Raw genomic sequence first — 23,686 nt, forward strand, 5'->3', positions numbered from 1 at the left:
TGTGAAGGCTCTGCCATTTAGCTTTATACCCCTGGTACCTGGAAGTTCCAGGCACATCACAGGCACATCTTAAATGTGTGCTGATTTAATCAATGCCATTTTGGGTGCTGAGGCACTATTATTTGAGTGTCTTCTGTACTGGATACTGTGGGTACAGCTGTGAACACCACAATTATGGCCTCTGCCTTTAAGCTTATTTTCTAGCTGAAGAAGAGAAATAATAAGCAATTAAAGTACTAAGCTAGAAATATGATTTCAGGCAGTTATAAGTGCCATTATGGAAGTCAATTGAGTGTAGTGATGAGTAACTAGTGGGGAAGCTACTTTGGATGGTATTGTCAGAAAATTATCTGAAGATATTTTATTTGGTTTACTGATACAGGTGTGCTTTTTTGGTGACTTAACTTCCTCTGTTGCTCTTAGGAAGAGATTTTTCCTAATGATGAACACGTTTTGGTACAATCTTCTCTTGATATACCCAGTGGTTCCATTCTAGGAAAACTCAGTGTACCTTAAAAACTGTGCTGTATAGGTGAAGCAGTTAGGTTTTTGACCTGCAATGTGATCCACAGGGTTTTCCAATGGGACTATTCACAGTTGAGGATGCCAGAGCATTTTCTATTGTGGAGGGGAATCTTGACAATGCATAATGTTTAATATCTCTGGCCCAAACCAACTAAATTCCAGTAGAACTCTTCAATTACTATAATAACCAGCCCCCTCACCCCCGCCCCAATCTCCAAAGTACCTTCAAAAGATCAGCATAGCCCCTATTGAGAGCCATGGTTTTAAAGGTCTTAATCTTTTCATCTAGTTGTTATTCTCACTCTCTGGAACCTTTAACACCATAAACTAGACCTCCTTGGTTTCCTCTCCTCTCCTGTCTTCCCATGGCATTGCCCTCCTTGGTCTTTCCTCCTCTCCTTGGCTCCATCCCTGCCCAGTTCTCCTGACCTGGCCTCTTGTTCTTTACCTGCCCATCCATGTAGATCTGATCTTCTTCTTCCCTCTTCATGTTTTTCTTTGAGGAAAACTTTACCACTTATAGGCAACTAACCTCTCAAAGTGGTGCTTCTATGTTATTGGAGTTCATTTGTTTCCAACTGTACTGGGACCTCCGTAAGTGGTCCCAAGTTAAACATGTCCAACTGGTCAACTTTCTCAAACACCTGTTATTTCTTTAGACATATCTATTTGTGGTAATGGCAGCATCATCCACTCACTCAGCCTAAGCATGGCAGCCATCTGGACCACTCTGTCTCACTCCCACATCCTGCCACTTGCTATGCTTTGTCAATTCTAAGGAAGTGATTGAGCTGAATATTCAGGAGAAGTCATGCCCAAATCAGAGTGGTGGTGATGAAAGTCAGTGCCCTGGGAAGAGCCACTCTGATTCCATGCTTCTGGTATTCTATTTTATTTTTTTTAAAAGTTCTTTGGGCTAGGTCAGTGGTCCTGCAAACTGCGGCTCACGAGCCACATGCAGCTCTTTGGCCCCTTGAGCTATGTTGTACAACAACGTGCAACAACAAAGGCCAGTTTAGGAGTACCCTAATTAAGTTAATACCAATGTACCTACCTATATAGTTTAAGTTAAAAAAAAATTTGGCTATCAAAAGAAATTTCAATTGTTGGACTGTTGATATTTGGCTCCGTTGACTAATGAGTTTGCCGGCCACTGGACTAGGTTAATTTTTCTAGACGCTGGGCCTATTACCCTGAGCTAATTTGTTCTTCCAAATTAATTAGCAGCAGGGGTGGCAGCCTCATTTTTGCAGAATCCTTCTCTTTTGGAAGGATGGCCTTTTTCATTCAAACAGTCCAATTTAGGTCTTTTGGCACAAAGTTTAAAGGGTGCCTTGACATTTCCATAAAGGCATTTAAATGTTACTGTCTCTGAAGAAACAGTTTTAGCATATGAAACCGTTTTCTTCCCCTCCCCCTCCAAGGAATAAAAGCATCACCAGCTTAATGATCTCTGTAAAATAACTTCCTCATTTGCTTAGCATGTTGCTAGTAGAAAAAGATAGTGATTACTGTTTTACAAAAACAAAAAATGCTTATAGCCAAAACCGGTTTGGCTCAATGGATAGAGCGTCGGCTTGGGGACTGAAGGGTCCCGGGTTCGATTCCGGTCAAGGGCATGTATCTTGGTTGCGGGCATATCCCCAGTAGGGGGTGTGCAAGAGGCAGCTGGTCGATGACTCTCTCTCATCCATGTTTCTAACTCTATCTCTCTCCCTTCCTCTCTGTACAAAATAAATAAAATATATTTAAAAAAATGCTTATAGATAATTTCATGAAATTTTCTTTGATTTTTTGTCTCTGTAAATAGCGCCTCAATTCAGAGGCCAAAATGCATTTAGGGTTAATATGTGCTTCTTCCCAGTTGATTTTTAAAACATCTTCTATGAGAGCAAATACAATGGAAAAGATGCTGCTTGTGGTTGTTTCTCCACATGGAGAAGAAGCCAGAAAACACACATAATAAAATCATGTATCGTGACACACATAATAAAATCCTATAACATGAACTCTACTCTGTTGACGTATTTTAAGTTTACAGTCCAGTGTTATTAACTATATGCACGTTGTTGTACAACATAGCTCTAGGACATTTTCATTTTGCATAAATTAAGCTCTATACCCATTAAGTATCCACTCTCAATTTCCATTTCTCCAGGCCATGGCAATCACCATATTCCTCTGCTTTTATGAGTTCAGTTACTTTAGAATCACAAAGTATTTGCCCTTATGTGACTGCCTTATTTCACTTAACATTTGACCTCAAGGTTCATCCATGATATAGCATAGCAGGATTTCCTTCTTTTCAAAGACTGAATGATATTCCATTGTATGAATATACCCTTTTTCTTTATTTACATGCCTGTTGATTGATATTTAGGTTATTTCTGCCTTTTGGCTATTGTGAATGATGCTGCAGTGAACATGGGAATGCAAATATATCTTTGAGATTGTGTTTTCAAGTCTTTTGGATGAGTACCCAGAAGTGGGATTGTAGATTATATGGCAGTTCTATTTTTAATATTTTGATGACTCCCCATAATGATTTCCATAGCAGCTGCACTATTTTACATTCTCACCAACAGTGCACAGGGTTCTAGTTTCTCCACATCCTTGCCAACACTTTTACACACACACACACACACACACACACACACGCATGCACGCACGCACACATTTATAATGACCCTTCTAGTTATGGCAATCAAAAACATATCAAGCTGCCAAAATCTTCTGGGGGACAAAATTGCTGTTAATTGTGTAACTCTGATCTAGAAGAAGAAAACAGTCTGATGAAGAATAATGGGCCAGCCAGTTTGGCTCAATGGATAGAGCATCAGCCCATGGACTGAAGGGTTCTAGGTTCATTTCTGGTCAAGGATATGTACCTCATATTGAGGTTGCAGGGTCAATTCCCAGATATGTTTGGGGTACGTGCTGGAGGCAACCAATCAATGTGTCTGTCTCCCTCACATCAGAGTTTCTCGCTCTCTGTTTCTTCCTCCTCCCTTCCACTCTCTCTAAAAGTCAATGGAAAAATATCCTTGTGTGAGGGTTAACAACAAAAACAAAATTCAAACTTTGAAAAAAAAAAAAAAGAGGAATGAAAAATATTTCCCTAAAACTACAAAAAGGGTGAGATAGAAGAATTGAGAACCATGGTCTATTTGTCCTAAGTAGGTCAAGGTCTCCTCAAAGGAGTCTTTATCACCAGCTAAGTTTGGAAAGCAGTTCAAAAAGCAACTGAAATGGCCAGTGCTTGGAAAATGCTCGGTTAAGAATACCAATATGAGCTTAACCTACTGTGATGGGCACAAGAAGCAAAACAGTTCAACACTTCAGCAGAACCTGAGGGGACTTTCTGAGTTTGAGGTCTGGCTAGGAGTTGGAAAGCTGGAAACAAGCTAGAGGTTCTAGTTCCCACTTGAGCAAGGGTTTATTTTTTCTGCTTATCTGGATTCAGAACCGACATAGGCAGGGTGATTTTTGAGAGCACTCACATGTTTCTCATTGTTTGGACAGGGCCAGACAAAAACGATCCAGTTTCATTGCAAATTGGCAGTAACACATGTTTTTGAAAGTTAAAAACAGCATAACACTCATGAGTGAATCTCAAGGAATGTTATCTTCTTGTCCTTTGGAATAAACACCTGTTTTGAGATGAGGAGGGTAGGAACCATCTTTGGTTAAGGAATTGTTAGTTCTCTCCTTTTTTTATTGCGAAGATTATATTTTGAATAATTAAAAATTTGAGCACAATTAAAAATATAATGTGAATAATCATAACTAAATAAACAACAACAAAAAAGATAGCCCACATTTCCTCAGGAATTTCAGTTATGCCTGCTTAGCTGAGTTTGTTTCCTGACTTGAAACACAAAGCAAATACATTGATCCTTTTCTCCTTTAATAGAATTCTCTTTAGTTAGATATATTTTTTGAATTGATTGGAGGAAAATGTGGTCTACATCCTTGAAAGGAGATGGAAGTTCTGCTGCTATCAGTGACCTGTGGCCACAACACATATATTCAACAGCCATCAGTGCCCCTGAACACGATGTAATAAGGAGACCATCTGGCAGATAATGGATAACTTTTTTTTTTTTTTTTTTTTTTTTAAGAATACAGAGTTGCAGTCAAGAGATCAGGGTTCATTTTTAAAATTTTATTTCAGAGAGTAAAGGAGAGGGAGAGAGAGAAATATCAGTGATAAGAGAGAATCATCAATCAACTGCCTTCTGCATGCCCCCTACTGGGGATCGAGTTCACAATCCAGGACATATGCTCCAACTGGGAATCCAACCATGACCTCCTGGTTCATGGGTCAATGCTCAACCACTGAGCCACGCCAGCTGGGCTGAAAATAATATTTTCACTTATCAACGAATGTTCTACTCTTGAGAGAAATGAGCACTGAGTCAAAAATATGTTTCTATGAAAAGACTTTATTGGGGAATTTTGTTCTCTGGTTTGAATTCATTCATTCATCAAACAAAGCAATTCCTCATGATCAAACATGCAATAATCAGAGCACAGGAGGATACACTTTCAAAAGGAAAACACTCTTCTCACTGCTTGTGTGTTTTGATGTATGTATCTGGAGCGTCAGAGATAACTTTTTTAAATCTGGGGATCGTGAAGGAGGGTGCTAGGAACAGACTCTTCATAGCCTTCCCAGAAATCTTCATTTCAATTATACCCCAAGAGACCCGCTTCTACATCACATCTGTCTGTGCCCCACTTTCCTGTGAACCCCAAGGTGCCTCAAAGGCAGGCTGGTCCAGAGTGGGTGGAAATGGGACACATTTGACAGCAGTCCTTTCTCTCTGCCCCTCAGGTTACCACGGCCTCTACTGTGAGGAAGAGTACAATGAGTGCCTCTCTGCCCCGTGCCTGAACGCGGCCACCTGCAGGGACCTCGTAAATGGCTATGAGTGCGTGTGCCTGGCCGAATACAAAGGTGAGTGACCGTTGGGCCTTGTTGTGCCAGATTAGCCACACATGACCTCACAGATTTCTCAACTTAAATGGGTAAACCTCTCATTGGAACAGAAATTGTTTCGAATAAAAATCAAGTAGTGGTGGTGGTGGAATGATTTATGGGGCCAAGGAGACCAATTGGCAAGTCTCAGGTTTTCTGTTAATAAACTGAAAAATCTCTCTCCTGTTCTTTGCTTCTACATCCTCACCTCTTTGTGGAATATGCAAAAAAGCAAAGGACAAGGATTGCTAGTAAGTGGGCCATCAGGCATAGATCTGAGGACACGGCTGTGGAAACCGTGGGAGAGGGGAGCAGCTGGCTCCGTGCTTGCTGGGCAAAGTTAGGATGTTGTGCTTTTGGGTGGAGGAGACAGGTGGAATCTCACGTATTGGCATATAAGTGAATTATTATTAAATGATTCAGTTGGGCGGGAAATGTTAGTTCATTTGAGTGAATGCCTGTCAAAAGTCACTCTGGAAAAACATTTGACACCGACTGAGTGTTTTTTAATGTGTAGACTCTGTTCTAAGCCTTTCTGTGCCTTCACTTATAAATCTTCTCTCTCACCCTGTGAGGTGGTAGATAATGGTATCCCTCATGAACCTGGCCAGCATGGTCCCTAATACCCTTGCATCTGCCTCCCCCATGGGCTTGGGCCACAGTTGGTGGATGATGAGGTTTCATTGGAGCCCAGATACCCTCAGACGACACTGGGCCAGGAAAGTCTGTTTATTAGCGGCTGCCCACATTTCTCTAAGCCACAACTTCAGGGGTGGGTTTAGATTTTTGAAATGCTTTTGTGGGCCGTATTTATAACCGTTTCATATAACCTCTTGCTCCCTCCACTGCTTACTTGATTGATACCATCCATCTGCCTGGCGACCTTCCATGGCAGCCCCTGTTGCTTCTCTGTGGATGGGCCACAGGGATGAACTTGATCCAACCCCTGGATAGAAGGGCTGAAGCTGGGCCAAGTCTGTGCACTGTGTTTGGCAGATTTGATGCTTCTTGGCCTGTGATGCCCATTTAGAGCTAGACTCCATGGGCTTCCACAAGGGCTGATGTGCTGGATTCATCCTCATGGCTTCTGAGTTCTAGGTTTGTCAGAACATTAGAAAATATGAGTGCTGGGAAGAGGAATAAATGAGCAATGAATCCAGAGACCTAAGTGACTCATCCAGGTCTTGCCACTGGCTTCCTGATGAACATGGATAAATCTCTTAAATGGACTGGCCTTTATCTTGCCTGGGTAAAGTAAGGACAGGGATGTTTATGGATATCTTGAGATTCTTTAATGACAAAATTGGTAGTGGTCGATGTACTTCAAAAATTTTAAATTCCAGAACTCTTTAGTTTATGATACAGTAGATGATAAAATTTTATGAAACAAATTTCATCATTATAAATGACCAAGTCATTACTAGGGTATATCCTGAACATGCCCCAAACATTCCCGTCTTTGAGGTATTGCTCGTGTCCTTGTGACTAAGAAGCAAAAAATACAATTGCACAGTGACTGACTAGTGTCTCTACAAATTTATGGACTGTGACTTGCTCACCTCCCCCTTTCATTTTTCTCAGTGGGTATTCCCAACTTTTCCCTCTTATCCCAAGCTCCATAGTAAATCACCTACTTCCATCTTAATGGCATAAAAGAAAGCTCATCATTTGTAAACATTTTCAAATTTATCTAATTTTCCACATTCTATGGTAGTGGTTCTCAAACTTAAGTTTATATCAGAGTCTGCTGGCAGGCTTGTTAAAGCAGATTGCTGTGCCTCACCCATAGAGTTTCTGATTTAGTATATTCAGGATGGGGCCCAAGAATTTGAGTTTCTGGTAAGTTCTCAGGTGATGTTGCTGTGCTGGCCCATGCATCTACAAACTTCCCTGAAATCACAACCACTTAAACCTTATTTTCTTCCTCATTAGGTGATCATGGCTCCTCATCATGCTCAAGGTTAAGCCTTCCTTGTATGTTCTAAATTCCTTCCTGTCTACCTTTCTGTGACCTCTTCCCTCATTTACTGACTGACTCTGCTGGGGATGCTTCAAGGAGGTAGATGGCCCTGAAGGGGATATCAAACACATCTGAGGGTTTGGGTTCTTAAGAAAAGGATGCAGATGCTGGGTGCCTTTGCATACAGCAGGGTTAGGGGACAGGGTTCTGAGGAGAATGGAGGATTCAATGACCAGCTGAGCCCAAAGGACTCCTCAGCCTGTGGAGAGGCCATACATGCCATGGATGTGCTACATGTTATTCCATGAGGCAGAGGGCTCTGACTGAGTAGATACTGGCTGTCCTTAAGGAGAATTGCATAGTGGGCCTGAAATGGTCCTTTTTTTGTATATGTGTGTGTGTGGCTAGGAGAGAATGGTCTCCTGTTCATACCTGGAGAACCCCAAGAGGGAAGCCTCTACCCCAAGTCTTAGGACCCTGTTGGTTGGCCCATCTAGGACTGGAGGAGAATCCCCGGTATTATCTGTCTCTGCCTGGCATTGCCAACTTCCAGTCTGGCCAGTACAGGGAAGCCTGGGCCAGCAACCCAAAGAGAGGAAAAATCTAGGAAATATAAACAAAATTGCAATAATAACAACACTAAACACTCAAGAGAAAAAGTGAAAAGACTGGTATATGCTACTCAACATTAAATTTAGATCTGGGAAAGTAAAAGGAGAAACTAATTCATGTTCGAAGTAAAAGCAAGAGGAAATAGAAACCATGAGTTGAAGGATATGAAATGTGGAGAAAAGATTCAAGAGCTCTGCTTCCATTTGAGGGCTGGGCACTCCAGGAGAAGGAGGAAGGAAACATGGATATGGAACCAGAATGGACCCATTACTAAAAGGAGAAGTTGATGAGCAGAAGACCATTGACATTTTCAAATAGAATGGGCTTCCCCAGTGCCAGAAGATTAATGAAGGGGAAGACACATAATTTGAGATTTCCTGATGGAATTTCCAAATCCAAGGAAGGATAAAGAGAATTGTTTTTATAAGGGAATACAGATTACATACAGAAGAAAGAATCAAACCAGCTTTGGACTTACCTTCTCTGTAATTAAATTTAATAATAGTGAAGAAGTGTTTTAGACTTTTCAATAAAAAGGACTGGTAGTTAAAGGGTCACTGATGTTTGAGAGCAAAAGAAAGACATTTTGTACACTTCAAGATACAGAAAATATAACACCCTCTCAGAAAATTCTTTAAAAAATATTCTCAGTAACTAAATCAGAGCAAAGATAGCCAGATAGAGGAAGGTAGAGAACAAGAGGAATAGGGTTGAAAAGACTGCTTTAAATGCAGAGAAAAACTTAGAGATGATATTGATGTGATTGTGAATGATAATTCAATGGTGAGGAAAAGTCTTCTGAAAAAATAGGTTTACTTTTATATTGATTAGTATTGCTGCATAAAGAATTAGTACAAAGTCATTGTTTGAAACAACACCATTTTATTATTTAGAAATTTTGTTCATCTAAGTCTGGCTTAATGGACTCCATGCTCAGGGTCTTACAAGTTGACTGGGCTGAGTTGTCATCTGAGGCTTGAATAAAGAAGGGTCAACTTTCATGTCCCTTTGCATTGTTGGCTGAATTCATATCCTTGTGGCTGTAGAATTGATGACTGCTTGCTTCTTGAAGGTCAGCAGTTATGAGAGAGAGTCTCTGCTGCTTCACGTATCTAACTTTAGGAGAGGCCTGCATCTCTTAATGTCTCACCTGATTAAGCCAGGCCCACCTATGATTGACTCAAAGTCAACTGATTAGGACCTTAACTGCATCTTCAACATTTCTTTCTTAACTTTTGGAATATGCTATTGGCTAGAAGCTCATGCTCAAGGGGAGGGAAGTATACAAAAGCATGACTCATTAGGGATCACTCTAAAGTACGTCTATCATACCTCTTATTAAGGAAAAATTAAAATGACCACACTAAAGTTTCATATAATTTAAACCAAATCTATGTGTTAAAGGGAATGGGGATAGGAAATATTAGAAGACATAAAAGTGTTACATATGTCATCCCAGTGGGCAGGTAAATTGATTACTTAATTTTGGTGCACTTATAGAGACATTTTAGGTTCAGGTTTAAATAAGACTGCTGGAAAGAGGAAGGTGAACCCTAAAAAACTAGCAATAAATAGAACTTCTAAATGAAGCGTGATAGGGAAGTAGTGGTGGTGGTGTACAAGGGATTAAAAGAGAAGCAGAAAGGGCTTAATCAGGCTCTCCAATTCAGAGAAGAATGAGTGAGGGAAGGAGAGAGGTCACAAGATTTTGTGCTTTTCTCTCCTTGAAGAATGTACATTCTCTCCTTTTTTTGGGGAAGCATTTCACCTGATATACTTACATATAAGATGTATGTATAAAATTAGGAAATTTTACACATACATCTTATCAGACGGGTGGGCTTCAGTTCCTAACTAGTTAGAACTTGCATAGGTGGTGTGTTGGCAGGGAGGGTTGGGACTTTAACTTCTTATTTTCCATATGCATTTTTAAGTGATGAGCTTTACTGTTAAAAATTAAACAAATGAAGATGATAACTGCCTAAAAAGAATGGACATAATAGGAAGTGAGGCAACTACAGCTAAGAACACTTTGCAAAAGGAAATCAGTGAGTGGAACTTTTGCCAGATGTTAAAACCCATTTAAATGCTCCAATTATTATTACATTCCTATGTTACAGGTGCAAGATTGGACAGCTGACCCAAATTGAGGAATGGTTGAGAAACCTTTGTCGATAATAATAGACATATAAAAATGTGTGATTCTTGAAGAGGGCTTGCTATGAATGAGACATTTTTTAAAAATGGTGCTAGAAAAATTGGGCTGCTAAACAGAAAAAATAAATGTTCTCACACTTCTAAATAAATTCCATATGGATTTAAAAATCACAACTTGACTCTAAATATAGTAATCCCCCCTTTGTCTCTCTTTCAACCACATTTCCTTAGAGTTGGTATAGACAGCACCTCTATTTCCTTAAGTTTTATCTTTTCTTAACCCTCCTCAGTTGGAGCTTGGCCATACCATTCTGCTAAAATGGATTTAGTTAGCGGTGACTTAAGTGGAGCCTTTTCAGTGAATCCACAAAGCCTTTTCTGCCTCTAACCCCGACTGTGTTCCTGCTCCTTTGCTCTATTGGTCGCTTAAGTCCCTGCTTCAGCTTCCACAGCTTCATTCCTGCCCCCTGGACTCTGCACTCCCAGCCCCCACTGAGTCCTCCTCCTTGGGACACCACAAATTCAGTTGGTCCCCAGGGTTTTCTTCTGGATCTTTTTCTTTTTGCTCTCATTCAATCCTTTGACAGTATCTACTGTTGATTCCCAAACAGATTCACTGCTTGGGCTCTCCCATCATTTTCTCTGTATCTGTTATGACAACCACAGCCAGCGTTGTAGTCGATTCTTTCTGGCTTCAGACTTTCTTCTCCTTTACATTAAATAAGAATTTAGTGTAAGGCAGTGACTATATTGTATTTTTTTGTTTGTTTGTTTTGTTTGCTGCTTGTTGTTTTTTAATTCTCGGCAGCTTTCGATATGGTGGCTTGCACAAAGCAAATGCTAAGTAGCTATCTTGACTTGAATTGAAATTACTGCTTGACATACTAATTAGGGGAAACCATCTCAAACATTTTCCCAGTAAATTTCCATTGTGGATCATGAAATTTTTAGAAACAAACTGCACAGAGGGACTCAGAGTAACCTCCTTTCGGAGACACCAGAATGCTGACGCTTCTTGCAAAACCATTTCACAGCTAGTTCATAAAGGACTCCTAACTTCATATTGTCAAAAAAATGAAGTGACCACTCCACTTTATTTTTATTTCTAGCAGGACAAACTAAATGATCGACAATATACTTATTTAACATTTTTGGTGACAAAAGTTAGAAAGAAAAAAACTTTTTAAATTGTGAAAATAACATAACAACAAGAAAAAAATTAGAAAAGAGAAATTTCAAAATACCCCATTACTTTACAACAGAATACAAGAGAAATAGTCATTGGTATTGTTTCATCCTTTTCTAATATCCACATTTTTATAGTTATAATTGAGTATGCAATTTTCTGTTCATACTTAGCATTATACTGTTTGATTTATATATTAAAAGAAAGTTTTACTGATTCTATTTTAAATTGTTATACAATGTTCTCATTATGGTATATTTATCTATTCCCTTGTTGCATACAATCTGAGGCTATTATAAATAATTCTTGGATGACTATAAATATTTTTATTCCTATAATTTATACTCTCTGATTTTTTGGAGAGGTGGGGAGGGTCTCAGAAGCAAGGTCACTAAGTTATGGGTTTGATCAAATGATAACTGATTATTTTTTTTACTTACTTACTAGAGGTTCAGTGCATGAAATTTGTGCACTGATAAGAGTCCCTAGGCCTGACTGGCATCAGGGCCAATTTGTGGGGCGACCAGTGGGGCGATCAAGGGGCTCCCACTGGCACCTGCATTGGCTGACCTGGTGCCATCCACTAGCCAGCCCCACCTCCTGCCATGGCTGCTGGTCATCTCCCTCTGTGGAGTGATGGTGGGGGCGGCACTGGCCTACTCACTGGCTGGCCCTACCCTCCCCCCCAAATCACCCCACTGCCATCACCAGTTGCCTCCATCTGTGGGGCAATGGGCAGGGCAATTGGGGGGGCCCCCACTGGAACCTGCCTTGTCTGGCCTGGAGCCTGTGGGCTGGGAAAAGCCTCTGTGTTAAGTGTCTGCCCCCTGGTGGTTAGTACCTGTCATAGTGACCAGTCTTTTCACCAGTAGTTTAGCTGTTCAGTTGATTTGCATATTAGACTTTTATTGTATAGGATTATTAAATTGATTGGGGTGACATTGGCCAATAAAATCATACAGGTTTCAGGTATACAGTTCTACATACATCATCTGTATATTATATTGTGCGTTTACCTCCCCAAGTCAAGACTCTTTCCATCACTATTTATCCCCTTTTACCCTCTCCAACCTCTTCAACTCTCCTCCCCTCTGGTGATTACCATATTGTTATGTATTTTTAAAGTCTACAGAATTTATAATATAGAATATGAGAATTTTTGTTGTTGACCAAAATTATTTCTTCTGTGTAACCAGGAACCAGAATTTCTGGATGTTTTGTCTACCTACCTCCTCTCGTGTAGTGAGATAGATGCAGAAATCTGTCAAGATTTTTTTTTCTGTTTCGGGCTATTATTTAATCAGAAGAGCAGACTGAGGCTGAAACACACATGGAATAATGAGGTTAAAGTTGAGAAGTCAATTGTAATTTCTGAAATAATTTGGAAAAAGTTGAGTTCTGTGAGGGTAGAAATAATAGAAAAGTTTTCATGGAGGAAATAAGTTTGAACATAAAATAATGGTTTAAAGAGAATAATAAGTTCCAAGAACACTTCAATCTAATTTTCTTTACCTGGAATACTTTTGTTCCTGGAGATCAAAATAACAATTTTTAAAAAAAATCTTAATCGTGACTAATCATGATGACAACAAAGATTTATAATTGGTATACGACTCTTTGAATTTTTGTTCATTTTAATTCTAAAATTAACTTCCATGAAGAACCTTGTTGGAGTAGAGATCTTTTCAGAAACATTGCCTCTCTATTCCTTAATATGAAAAGTATGAATTTTTATTAGTTTTGACTGAATTACAGTTTATTTTTGCTTGAGACTAAACATAAGTTTCGTAATAGTGCGTGCTGCATCCCTTGCCAATGGCTGATGCGTGTGTCATTCCACAGACTCGGTTTGAAGTGTGGACCTGGTTTTCCCTGACAAAATAGGGTGTTTTTGAGGCAGATTTGGAATAGCTTCTCACTCCTCTGGCAATCCTACCTGTGTATTAGCCAAAGTACACAGACAGTCGCCCCTCCTGAAAGGACAGGGTTCTGGTGGTATACCCTTATTTCTTCCATGCATTAAGATATGCTTTAAAGGACTTCAGAGATTTATTTTTTTCTTGGGGGGGGGGGGGTGGGGGGAGAGAGGAAGGCAGGATCAGACAGAATAACAGATAAGCCATGGTTTAACACACTAAACTCTGTAATGGCGTGAACTTGGCACGCTCTCAATGCATGATGGTGGGAGAATGGGCCTCTGTCTTGGGAGAGTCAGGCTCAGCTTTCCGGACAAAGGGGGTTTGAGCTGGCCTTGGACAGCGAGGATGTGCCAGGTGATGACCAGCTTGGGAAAAAAGATGGAGGAGGGCGTTCTTGTCAGAGGACTTAGGATGCCCAACACTCCATGTTGTACATGCACCTGGACCCCTAGGGATTGATGAGCTCAGGAAAGCGAGACCTGGGGGCCCCCGGAGGAGGGCAGGAGTGGAGGCCATCTGAGCACAGCAATATTCATGACTGTTTATCTCTCTTCTTAAGATTTCCAGCTCATAGCTCTAATCGCCACGCTGAGCAATATAACAAATATTTTTATATAGGGATTAGCAAGGCTCAGAGTATAGAAATGTGAGTAACCAGAGTGCTCACTGGGGACCTGAAGACCATCTTGCTTCGGAGTCATCGTGTTTCTGTCAAGATTGGCTTTTGTTCCATCTTGCTGCCAGAAAACTCTCACTGGGTCACAAGTGACCCAATATCTTATCTCTTGAAAAAGAGACATAACAAGGGATAGAATTATTGCCAAAAACACACAAAAGATTGAAAGTGCTTATTATTTTGCGTGTTTTAATCAAATCTGCAATATTGAAGTCTTTTAAGGCTAAGATGTTTAAATATTTTGCCTAGATTTTGCTCTTCAGCCTTATTTGGAAATGTGGTAATTTGTATGTTAATGTGTTATTTATGTTAATATCATGCAGGTGAGATTAGCTGACTACCACTAGAAACCCAGGAAAGATCATCCTTGATTACTCATGGAAATGTTTCTAGGCTTCAGACCTATTTCCCATTATAATTGAAAGTCTTATTTGTCAGCTGGTTCCCCATTGGCCAGCCTCAGGGGAACATGTAAATATGTGAATCCTTGTTTTTTGATAAACACTTGGAAATAGAATGGGCCCTTTTGGATTTCGATCTTTCAGTTGAGCTTGCATTACTTGGGAATCAGTGAGGAATAGAAATGAGAGTTTTATGTATGCATGTACATTAGCATATCCAATGGACACAGGGGTGGTGGGGGCTTGCCAGGGTGGGAATGGCTGGGGGGGGGGGGGGGAGTCAAATGGGGAAGAAGAAGACATATGTAAAATCTTAGGCAATAAAAAAAAAGAAAAAGAAATAGAGAGTTTTAAGCAGGCAAAGTAGTGTCTCTCTCTCTCTCTCTTTCTCTTCTCTAACCCCTCTCTCTCAAAGAATCACTAACTTTATGCTAATAAGTAATTTTATCATTAAATTACTCTGAGCTTGTATATTAACATGCATCTCCTGGGTTTGTTAAGGATGCTGGAAGTCTCAGGCTCACACAAGTTTCTGGAGCTGGGCAGGGAACTAGGACAGGGCTCAGAGAGGCCATATCCCACTGAGCACAGGGCCTTGGGGTTGGGGGTAGTGGTTGCAGGGAGCAAAATAAAGCAAAGATCTGGAAGGCACTTTAGGAAAACATCTGGCAAACTTTTAAAAAATATATATTTTATTGATTTTTTACAGAGAGGATGGGAGAGGGATAGAAAGTTAGAAACATTGATGAGAGAGAACATTCAATCAGCTGCCTCTTGCACATCTCCTACTGGGGATGTGCCTGCAATCCAGATACATGCCCTTGACCGGAGTCAAACCTGGGACCTTTCAGTCCTCAGGCCGACTCTCTATCCACTGAGCCAAATGGGTTATGGCACAGCTGGCAAACTATTGTTCATGGATTGGATATGAGGGGCAACGGATAAAAAGAAATGAAAAGCCGTCCATTCTAAAATGCTTTACCAGGCTCAAGCAAGTCATTTATGTGAATACGGAGAGGCAGTTCTCATTCTATTTTCTCTTATATTTTTTTCCTCTTTCTTGAGCCCTAACTTCGTAAGGCATTGAAAAAGAGATGAGAGAAGAATCCCAAGAAGAGTAATTTCAGTGACTAAATGATGAGTCATGGGGTGTGGCAGCCTTTTTGTAATCTGAGCTAAGTAATGAGTGGATAGCAAATTATGTAAATACGATTCAGTCTCTGTTTGCTTTATGCTTGTTCTTCGTGATGCTGCCGGGAAGGATGAGCATATCATTGTATAGATTCTTATACAGAGTAGAATGTAATTTATCTTCCTCTCCAGAGAGCGAGGAATGGGAGAGAGGGAGCTAGGCCTGCATCTTGGCTCTCCACTAAAACAACAGCAGAAATCCTGCCTTAGGAAAAGCCACATTTTTAGTTTTTTATCAAATTATAAAAAGAACTCGAGGCCTGATGCATGAAATTCATGCAAGGGGCTTGGCCCTGGCAGCCCAGCTGCCTCATGTCCCCAAAGCCCCACCCACTGGTCATTCTGAAAGGTCATTCTGTTGTCTGGTCTAATTAGCATATTAGCTCTTTATTATATAGGACAGGTACTCATTATAAAGTTATTCCAACACTATAGAAACACATAACATGAAAATCGAAGGAATTCATTTCCTTCTCAGTCCCACTTCGGGTATTTGTATGCATACACACACATAGACCTTTTTAAATATCAATGGGAAGCCACTGTTTTCACTATGATTTTTAAAATGCTTCTCTTTTGTTAAATGGGCGCTGAGTTACATAGAATTTTGTGTGTTTGCATGCCAGTGTGCGTTCACTCTAAGAGAACTACCTTGCAAGCACAGACTCAGATGCAGACTGCCTGTGGTTTCAGGGTCCAGCTTCCTCCCCTGCAGCCTCAGGACCTGCATTCTTTCCTCAGTTTCCTCACCTACAATGGCTGAATGAAGGCATTCATCTCATAGTGTTGTTGTTAGGATCAAATCTGGTGGAAAGCACAGTGCAAGGTCTGAAATGTAGTATGTGCAGACATGTTAACTTTAGGGCATGAGGAACTAATGAGGTCTTTGCCGTCTGAGTACCAGGGGGCTCCCTCTCCTGCCATTTCCCAAATCACTTACTGAGGCTCACTTACATAATGGATCCAACTCTTTCCCATCAGGAGGCTGCCTGGCTATTTTCTATTTCTTTTGGAGATGCAGAAAGCATTGGTCCCTGATAAATTTGAACTTTTAGGTCCTTAATTTTCTGGTCCCCAGGCTTGGGGATATGTGCTCAGAGAAAGTCCAGATGAAAGACTTGTGGTAGGACCTCTGAGAAAGGATTGCATTTGTTATTTTCTCATAAAATATGTCTTTACAACAACCAAAAGTCAAGACTGGGAATGTGCGCGCACACATATACACATGAGGGATCTGCCTTCATACCATTCCAGGATGTTCAAACACTTTGCTCTCAAAGGCCATGGGAGCTGAAGATCCCTTAACCAGTCACCCTTTTTGTGTGTCTGTCTCCACAGGAATTCACTGTGAATCCTACAAGGATCCCTGTGCTAATGTCAGCTGTCTGAACGGAGGCACCTGTGACAGTGAAGGCCTAAATGGCACGTGTGTCTGCACACCAGGATTTACAGGCAAGTGACCCAGGAACTGGGTTTTCAAATTTACCACAGTATTTCTGAGCTTACCACTGTTAAAAAAAAAAAAAAAATCAGGAGCCTCTCTGCAAAAGGTGAGTGGACATTGCATTTAGATGAAGGTCTGCTTAAAAATAACCCACTGCTTGTCATTAAATGAGGCTCTTCCGAAACCAGTATTTGTACATAGGCTTGCTGAGACTAACAGTGCTGTACAATTCAGAGATGCTGCTGTAAAACACAAGACATGAGCTGTTATGCTAACATCTGAAAAGTTTGTATTAGTGGAAGAAGGGAAGGAAGGATCTCTGTAGCAATTGCATTCAGCCACAACTTGTATTTTTATTGAAAGACAGAGGAGTGGGTTTTGAAAAACGAAAAGAGACGGTGGTGATGGTGGAAAGTACTGGGACACTCCAGGTTCCACATTGACTACTAGTGAAGGTAGGGATGCTTACGGGGGTGGGGAGAGTAAGGAGAGAAGGTGGCCCTGGGGAAAGCAGGCGAGGAGGACAAGGGCAGGTGCTAAAGGAGCCACGGTGGCCACCAGGCTATGAGTGGAGAGAGTTGTTTCTAGACTAGGGGATCCACCCTAACCTGGGTTCCTTCTAAATCATTCCTTATGGGCTCCTGGGAGTTTGTGAACCTGAAACAGATGTGAAATGTTGATTGTATGTGTATCTGCTGAAAGGAAACTCTCAAGTCTTCATCATCTTCTCAAAAGGAACCATGGACTTGTGGGTCGAAAAGATTCTATCCTTTGCTTTTCCAGGAGAGCCCAGGAGTCCTGAAATGTAGAGGGCAGGACAAGTCTAGGTTTTCAGAGCTTTGCTCACCCGTAGTCACTCTGGTTTGCAAAATAGAAAAGGTTGACCTGGAAGAAGCCTGTAGAAGCAGATGGGTATTTAAGCTCCAGGAAACCAAGTCCTCGTTGGCTAGAGAGCACCCCGAATGCTCACCTCTCTCCTGGAGAATTTCCCAGCACCTGGGTCTCGGGTCCATCCTTGGGGAGTCTTAGGTGTGCTTCTGGGAAAGATGTCAACAGTCAAGATGTGGGAGAAGCAACTTCTGATACCTTCATATTTATCTGTGTCACATGCGGTGCTTTCCTTTTGAGTTTTCCTGGGACTGAGGAATAGGGTCACTCCAGAAAATCACTCATAGATGGTTTTGTTTTGCAGACTGGCTTAACACACACAGATAGTTATAGTCATCAGTGGGTGTAAAAATAATATTGGGGAAGCATCCCATTTTTTCCAGGTATTTTTATCCCACAAATAATAAAAAGTATGGAAGACAAATTAGTAAATACTGTGTTATAGGGGGAAAAAACATCACACTATTTAACACTGCACTGCTAGGAGCTAGGAGATAACTGTTGGTAACATCTTGATACAATATGCACACATATTTGAAAGAAATTACAATGCTCATATTATATTATGTCACCTCCTTCTCACTTAAAAATATATATCATTAGCTTGTTTCTGTTTTATTTGGCTATCTTTTAGTCCATGATATGACATACCATGTTTTCTTTTTGTTGTTGTTGTTTTTTTTAACCCATTGTCAATTCAGCTTTTGGGTAGGCAACTATTTTTGAGAACTTTTCTCTATTATATATAATATTATAATGAATATTCTTATATGTATATTTTTGTGTACGTATTTGATTATTCCTTGAGCTAATGCCCCAGGAATGGGATACAGGATCCAGGAGGATACTTAATACTTTCATATTGTTCTCCAGGAAAAAGTGTTGTAACAGTATTCTCTCCTATTAAGAATGCACAGCATCTATTTCTTCATCTTCACACCAGTACTAAGGAATGTTATTCTGATGGCAAAAACCCATTTAAGTGTTGTTTGAATTTGTATGTTTTTTATTCCTACTTTAAAAATACATTTGTGGTCATTTTTGTTTCTTCTTTTATGAACTTCCTATTTATGTTAATCTTTATTCTTTAGTCCTTCATAGTAAGTATATTACATTTTATATATAGATTACAAATATTTTCCCACTGCCTTTTAAATGTATATAAAGTATTTGTTTTTCATATATAGCATATTTAAATTTACATAATTAAATCTTTATATTTTTCTTCTTTTATGCTGGAAAGATTCTATGTATTAAGATTTTATAATTATTCTCCTATATTATTCCAATCACTCATGAGTTAATTTTTACGAGTTAATTTAAAATATATATTTCTTATTGATTTCAGAGAGGAAGGGAGAGGGAGAGAAAGATAGAAACATCAGTGATGAGGGAGAATCATTAATCAGCTGCCTCATGCATGTCCTCTACTGGAGATTGAGCCCACAACCAGGGCACATATCCTGATCGGAAATCAAACCATGACCTCCTGCTTTATAGGTCAAAGCCCAACCACTGAATTGGCTGAGCATGAGCTAATTTTGTGCATGCAAATGTTTAATCCATTTGAACTTTATCTTGGCATCTTATGGGAAATAAAAGGCAGTCTCTTCTCCAGAATATTTAGCAAACCTCCAGGTGCCTATTCAGCATTTACTCTTGGACATACCTCAGAGACACCTCAAATTTACAGGTCTCCTTCTCCTTTCTTCTTTTTAAATATTTGGTAGCTCTTTACATGGTATTACTACACCCTGAAGTTATTCTGGACAGAAACTGGGGAATCATTTGGTACCCTCCTCTTCTTCCCCTTACCTGCATCCAGCTACCAAGGAGCCCTAAAACCTCCTAGACTCTCTCAGTTCTTTCTGGAGCCAACACCAGGCTGCCTTCACCTCCTGTCTGCACTAGGTCAGCCCTCCCCACACCCATTCCTGATACCCTGATACATTCTCTACACTGTAGAGATGTTATACAATGAAAGGCTAATCTTGTTGCTCCCCACTTAAAAATTCCCTATTGGCATTTCATTGTTTTTAATAAAAAGGTCAAAACTCTTAACTTGATCATCATGGCCTAAATGGTCTGGCCCTTTCCAGTTTCATACTGGGCCCCTCTACCTCTACCTGGTGATTCATGAACAGCCCATGCCAGGCTCTTCTTGGTAATAGTCTTCCCTTCTGTCTCCTGCTGCCCAGTCCCCTCTGCTCTCCCACACCTTCACTTCCCACCCCAAAGCATTTCTTCCTGATACTCATTCTGATCACAGAGAGCAGTAGGGCATTTCCACTGTGGTAGGTTAAAAAAATCACATTAATTGAGGTTTGAAAACAACAGATGTACCAGTTAATAATGCAGATTTTGTAATCAAAGAAAACATGATAATTTCAAGAGAAACATCAAAAGTGCTTTATTCAAAGTAATGTCCATCACTAGCTACACATTTCCCCCACCTTTCAGGTAATTTGTGGATAATGTCCCAGTAGAACTTTTCTTGTTTTGAGGCAAACCATTCAGCGACCCAATTTTCCACTTCTTTGTACGTTTTGAAGTGCTGCTCAGAAAGCACATGTGCCATCGATCAGAACAAGTGGTAATCCAAAGGAGCAAGGTTGGGTGAATACAGTGGGTAGGTTAATACTTCCCAGGCAAGATATTTTAACGTGTCTTTAACTAGTTTTGAAGTATGTGATGGTGCGTTATCATGAAGCAAAATTACTTTGCCATGTCTTCTGGCTCATTCTGGTCATTTTACAATCAAAGTGTGGTTCAAATTGATTATTTGTTGTTGGTAGTGATCAGTTAATGGTTTCCCCTGGTTTTAGAAGCTCATAATACACCACACCTTCCTGATCCTACCAGACGCAGAGCATTGTCTTCTTTCTGAAGTAATTTGGCCTTGCAGTAATTGTTGATGGTTGACCTGGATCAATCCATGATTTTGTGCATTTGGCATTCCCAAAATAAATCCACTTTTCATTGCCAAGTAACAATTAGATGCAAAAAAAACTTTTTATTTTTATTTATTTATTTATTTATTTTTTGTGCTGTTGAAGCAACATTTTACTGATGACTTTTCGGTTTTCCATTTGTCTTTCATTCAGTTGATGTGGCTCCCATTTTCCTTCCTTTAAATCTTCCCCATTGCTTGTAAATGATTGGAAATTGTTTGCTGAACAATGTTTAATCTTTCTGAAAGTTGTTTTTGAGTTTGACACACATCTTCATCCAATAATGTTTGTAATTGTTGGTCTTCAAACTTTTTCTGTTGACCTGGACATTCTTTATTTTTCACATAGAAATCATCACTTTTAAAGCATTTAAACCAGCGTTCACAAGTATCTTGAGACGGAGCATGTTCTCCATAAGCTTCCCGAAGTATACTATAACTTTCAGTAGCACTTTTCTTCAAAATAAAATAATGAATTAAAACTTCCCACAAATGCTCTTTTTTTTGGCACAAAATTTGACATTCTTAAGCATAAAAATATCTATGATGCTAACACCTTCAGCAAATTTGACATATGAAGTTTTGAAACTTGCTGTGAATACAACAAAATAGCATACATAGCAAATCGTATAAATATCAACATATGTGTAATTCCATTTATTGAAAAAATTCCGCATTATTAACAAGTACATTTGGCATTTCTATTCAGCCCTGATAATCTTTTAAACTGTAGAGGACCATAGAATAGTTCCCCAAGTTGTTTGGAGAACTGTGCTGTTAATGAATTTTACAGACACTATTCTCATGAAATGCTTCATGGAAAAAGTGTCTATGGCCAAATAAACCTGGGACATGGTACATGCCATGTGGAGATTCATAAGGGTTGTCTGCAGGCAAAAGGCTCTGCGAGGTTTCACAGTAAAGAATCTTATTTTCCTTTGTTTATTTCCCAACTACATTTAATCATAGAAACTTGTTTTTCCTTTTAAAAAAGAACTGATTGCATTCTGAGAACTGGTAGAAGCTGATGAAATGTTGACTACCACCACTAAGGAACGGTGGTGCCGCTGCTCTTTGAATTGCTACCTTGGAACCAAATGCTCTTCCTGAGGTTTAGTAGAACTTACTCTTGGCCAATTATTTAGAGCTCAGAAATTCTCTCACTAAGTGGAGTGAATTGGAAAATTATTGTGATATAATTAGATACCCAATCCAATGCCACCTTTAACTTGTGAGATTGGCTTTTACAGTTTTGGTTTATGTTTCTCCTCTCTTTCGGATCTTTAGATGGGACTGCATGTGAGCGATTTTCCTCATTTCTAATGTATATTTTTTGTGCTGTAAGTTTTCCCCTCAATACCTCTATGGCTATGTCCTTTTTTTATGTTATATTTTATGTTATATTTTCATTTAATTCAATTAAATGTTTTGTTTGTTTGTTTTTAAGTTCCTTTAGATTTTTCTCTTTGATTCATGGATTATCTCTAAGTGTGTTATATAGTTGCACTTCCCCCACTTCACCCGCCCTGCCCGCACCTTGCACCTTTTGGCATTTCTAGGTTGCTGGCTTCTCTAGCACCTAGTCTGGAATATTTGAGGCAAAGAGAAGACTCAGGATTCTCACCATCTCCATTCTTGGGCCCCGAGATTACTAGCCAGTCTGTCTCCTCTTGACCTCTCAGAATCTTCTCATATTTGTTCAGGGCTTTTGCTTGCACTTAGTGGGAGGAATAGGGAAACTGTTCCATCTTTTTGGGAGCAACATTCCATCTTTTTTTTCCATCACTCTGGCTGTTTTTAGAATTTTTCCTTTGCTGCTGGCTTTTAGCAAATTGATTATGATGTGCCTTGATGTGATTTCGTTCGTATTTATCCTGCTTGGGATTTTTTGCACTTCTTGGATCTGGTTTTATAGTTTTCTTCAAATTTGGAAAATGTGTAGCCACTATTCCACCAAATATTATTGTTATGCCTCTTTCCCCCCTTTCCTTAGACTCTTACTACATCTGTGTTAGACTACTAAAGGTTGTACACCAGGTCACTGAGTTTCTATTCATTTTTTCCCCTGAGCTTTAGTTTTTCTAGCTTCTGTTACTCTGTTTTCAAGCTTACAAATCTTCTACTCTGCAGCATCTAATCTATTACTATCACTCTATATTATTTTGTTTTTAATTTGATGTTGTATTTTTTATATCTATAAATTCCATTCAGTTTTTTATAACTTCCATTTTTACCCTTATTTCTTTCATGTTTTCATTTAAATTTTGAGGAAATTCCTGTTTACTCATCATCATCTCTTACTTCTGGAACTCTTCCTTTCGAACTGATTTTTCTTCTGGTTATGGGTTCCATGTATTTGCTTCTTTGCATGTTTAATAATTTTAGTTGAATGCTGGCCATTGTTAGTTAAGCTGTGGAGTGATGGGATTTATTGTCTTTCTTATCAGAGAGCTGCCTTTTTTGGTGGCAAGTAACTTACTTGGCAACCTTTCAATGCTTATTTTTACATTTTGGAGGATGAGCTGTTACTTAGGGGATAGTCCTACCTTACTGCTAAGGCAAATATACTGGCTGGTCAATAAAATACCTGGACTCAGACTTGTGAAAGTTTGAATCCCTCCCAGTCCTCTGTGAGCTTTAGGATTTGCTCGTCCTTCATCTTGTTTGTAGACCTGTGGAGTTCCATTGACTCATATACAACATTCAGTAACAAACTCAAGGGACACGCATATTTCTGATGCTCTTTTTCTGAGTGACTCTATCTTTTGAGTTAGTCTGTCCTGCATATTACAGCTA

General features: G+C 39.7%; 1 protein-coding gene across 1 annotated transcript in view; it reads left to right on the forward strand.

Moving 5' to 3' along the window:
• The window catches only part of DNER (delta/notch like EGF repeat containing), a 214,956-nt gene that overhangs the window by 175,090 nt on the left and 16,180 nt on the right, over positions 1-23,686 (forward strand). Inside the window, exons 9-10 of the mRNA XM_084891823.1 lie at positions 5,363-5,485; positions 16,947-17,060. Coding sequence (XP_084747949.1) covers positions 5,363-5,485; positions 16,947-17,060 — 237 coding nt within the window. The remainder of the gene's footprint in view (positions 1-5,362; positions 5,486-16,946; positions 17,061-23,686) is intronic.

Source organism: Pipistrellus hanaki (genome assembly GCF_964339955.1).
Source record: "Pipistrellus hanaki genome assembly, chromosome: 8".
NCBI classification, from domain to species: Eukaryota; Metazoa; Chordata; class Mammalia; order Chiroptera; family Vespertilionidae; genus Pipistrellus; species Pipistrellus hanaki.